The sequence below is a fragment of the Populus euphratica genome, unplaced genomic scaffold, assembly GCF_000495115.2.
Source record: "Populus euphratica unplaced genomic scaffold, PopEup_1.0 scaffold264.1, whole genome shotgun sequence".
Lineage (NCBI taxonomy): Eukaryota > Viridiplantae > Streptophyta > Magnoliopsida > Malpighiales > Salicaceae > Populus > Populus euphratica.
In genome coordinates, this window is record NW_011500144.1 from 113,801 (window position 1) to 116,369 (window position 2,569).

General features: G+C 34.8%; 1 protein-coding gene across 1 annotated transcript in view; it reads left to right on the forward strand.

The window, feature by feature from the left end:
- Positions 1–491: 491 nt before the first annotated feature.
- LOC105110712 (Tetratricopeptide repeat (TPR)-like superfamily protein) overlaps positions 492–2,569 on the forward strand; it is a 6,428-nt gene continuing 4,350 nt past the window's right edge. The window contains exons 1-4 of the mRNA XM_011005842.1: positions 492–1,152; positions 1,292–1,379; positions 1,533–1,740; positions 2,429–2,536. Of these exons, the coding sequence (XP_011004144.1) occupies positions 594–1,152; positions 1,292–1,379; positions 1,533–1,740; positions 2,429–2,536 (963 nt within the window). The 5' untranslated portion in view covers positions 492–593. The remainder of the gene's footprint in view (positions 1,153–1,291; positions 1,380–1,532; positions 1,741–2,428; positions 2,537–2,569) is intronic.

The window sequence follows — 2,569 nt, forward strand, 5'->3', positions numbered from 1 at the left end:
TAATTTTTTAATAAGTTAGTTCAAATTAGTATGAATCAATTTAAAATATAATTATTTTAATATTTAAAAAAAACTTTGTATATATTAAATTTTAAATTTATATTCATAATTTTACTTATAAACAAAAAACAATATATATATATTTAAAAAAAAACATCCAATTCGCAACAAACATTTTACAAAGTATATATTAATATTATAAGGTCTTGATATTGAAAAAAAAATTTATCAGTAAAATCTTGTTTTAATTTTTTTTTTTAAATTATGTTAAAGAAATTATATTGTTATCTACTTATCAGATAATATTTCTTAATTTAAATTGACAAATCAAATTATTCATTTTTTTAAGTGTTAAATATATCTGACAATATTTTAAAATTTCTTGGCAGTGATTATAATATTTGTTTTTATAAAGATTATTATCTTCTTCTTTTTTTCAATCATTCGTTAGTTTTTTTTTTTTTTGGCTCCGTATCTTAACCAAAAATACCTACCTTTCAAATTCAATCCACTCCCAAATGCCAAACCCATAAAACCCTGCAACCAAAACCCAAAAAAAAAAAAAAAAAAATGCTTTCAACGGTAGGACAAGAATGAAACAACTCCTCATCCTCGGCTCCTCCACTGTTACTCCTCCGATAAACCCCTCCTCCACTCCTCACCACCACCACCACCACTCTCCGAAACCCAAACCCAAAACCCCATCACTCCACGCTCTCCACAGTCCCTCCAAACCAATCCCTGCTGTCCATTCCCGCTCCCCTCCTCTCCTCTCCACCATCCCATTTCGCCAAAACCATAACTCCTCCTCCCTCCTCGATTACCATGCCAACCTTGCTTCAAAGCTAGCCGAGGATGGCCGCCTCCAAGACTTTGTGATGCTTGCAGAGTCAGTGATTGCTTCAGGTGTCGAGCCTTCAAGTTTTGTTGCTGCATTAAGTGTGGGTCCTGTGGCAAAGGGTATTTCAAAGAATCTTCAACAAGGAAATGTAGACTGTGTTGTTCGGTTTTTGGAAAAAACTGAGGAACTGGGAGTTTCCACTTTGAAGTTTCTTGATGGGGTTGCTATTGATTTGCTTAAAAAAGAGTGTATCAGGATTGTGAATTGTGGTGATGTGGAGCAAGTTGTATACATAATGGAGACTCTTGCAGGTAATTTTCTTCAATCACCAATATCTACTAGAAAATCTAAATTTTCTATGATTCAGAATTAAGCTTTAGTTAGTAGTTACAATGTTATAATTGAGAAGCTTTGCTTTGTATACGTAACTGATGTTTTCTGGCTGATCAGGGTTTTGCTTCTCCTTCAAAGAACTAGTGGACCCATCTTACATCATAAAAATCTGTGTTGACAAGCTTAATCCAAAGATGGCTGTGCGGTATGATCACATCAATCTTTGCAATTTTTTATTGGTTTGATTTTTTATTAAAAATCAGTGAAACATATTTGTTGCATTGAATCTGTGTCTACATTTTTTATATATTCCATAGTATATGATGGATGCTACAAGTACAAGCGTTGCATGATGCAGATATGCAGCTATATTTCCAGGTGAAGGACGCATATTATTTTGCAACATTATAAGTGAATTTGGAAGAAAAGGGCACCTGGATTGTGCTTTGGTTGCCTATGATGAAGCTAAGCATAAATTGAGTGTTCCTAACATGTATTTACATCGTACTATAATCGACGTCTGTGGTCTTTGTGGTGACTACATGAAATCTAGGTATATTTATGAGGTAATTGACATGACTGCCTTCATCTGCTAAAGTTCTTTGGATTTGTTTATGAGCTTCATTTAGTTTAAATGTCTCGCTTCTGGTTTAGTTTGCATATTGACATTAAATAGTCCATTTTTTCCATGATCAATTTTGTTTTGTGGCAATACCTAGCCACCTGGTTTGCATCCATTTCTTGCTTTCAATCAAATTGATTGCTGAGCATTCTTAGATTATTTAGTTAGGGTTGCAAGAAAACAAAGAAAAAATGGAGTTGGTGAAATATGGCCCATTTTACTGGAAGAATTAGTATCAAACTATTCAAATTGTCAACAAATAATAGGTTCATTATTATTTGTAGGCATAGATGTGCTCATTCCTTCTACATAGAAAAGTGGGTTTATCTTTCCCGTTTAGTCCCCCTCAACCCCCAGGTCCATCCTGAGCATGGTTTTCCTGTATCAGATCTTCTGAGCCAAAAAGCCATAATTTTTGGGCATGCTGGAAAGTTTTGTGTTTGTCTTGTAGATACAGGAGATAGCATTTTTCTAGTCTTGCAAATTCTTAATTGCTTGTCATCTTGGTACTTATTACTCTCCGATTCAACTTCTTGATGGCCTTGAACATGCACTTGTCACTTGTTTTGCAACATTTTAGCAATTTGTTTTGCTGGCAAGGATATGAAATTGACAAATGAATCTTGCTGCAGGACTTGATCAATCGGAAGGTCATCCCAAATGTTTATGTTTTCAACAGTCTCATGAATGTCAATGCCCATGACTTGGGCTACACATTCAGTGTATTCAAGAATATGCAGGTAACTCTCAGCCACACCCCCCCCCCCCCCCCC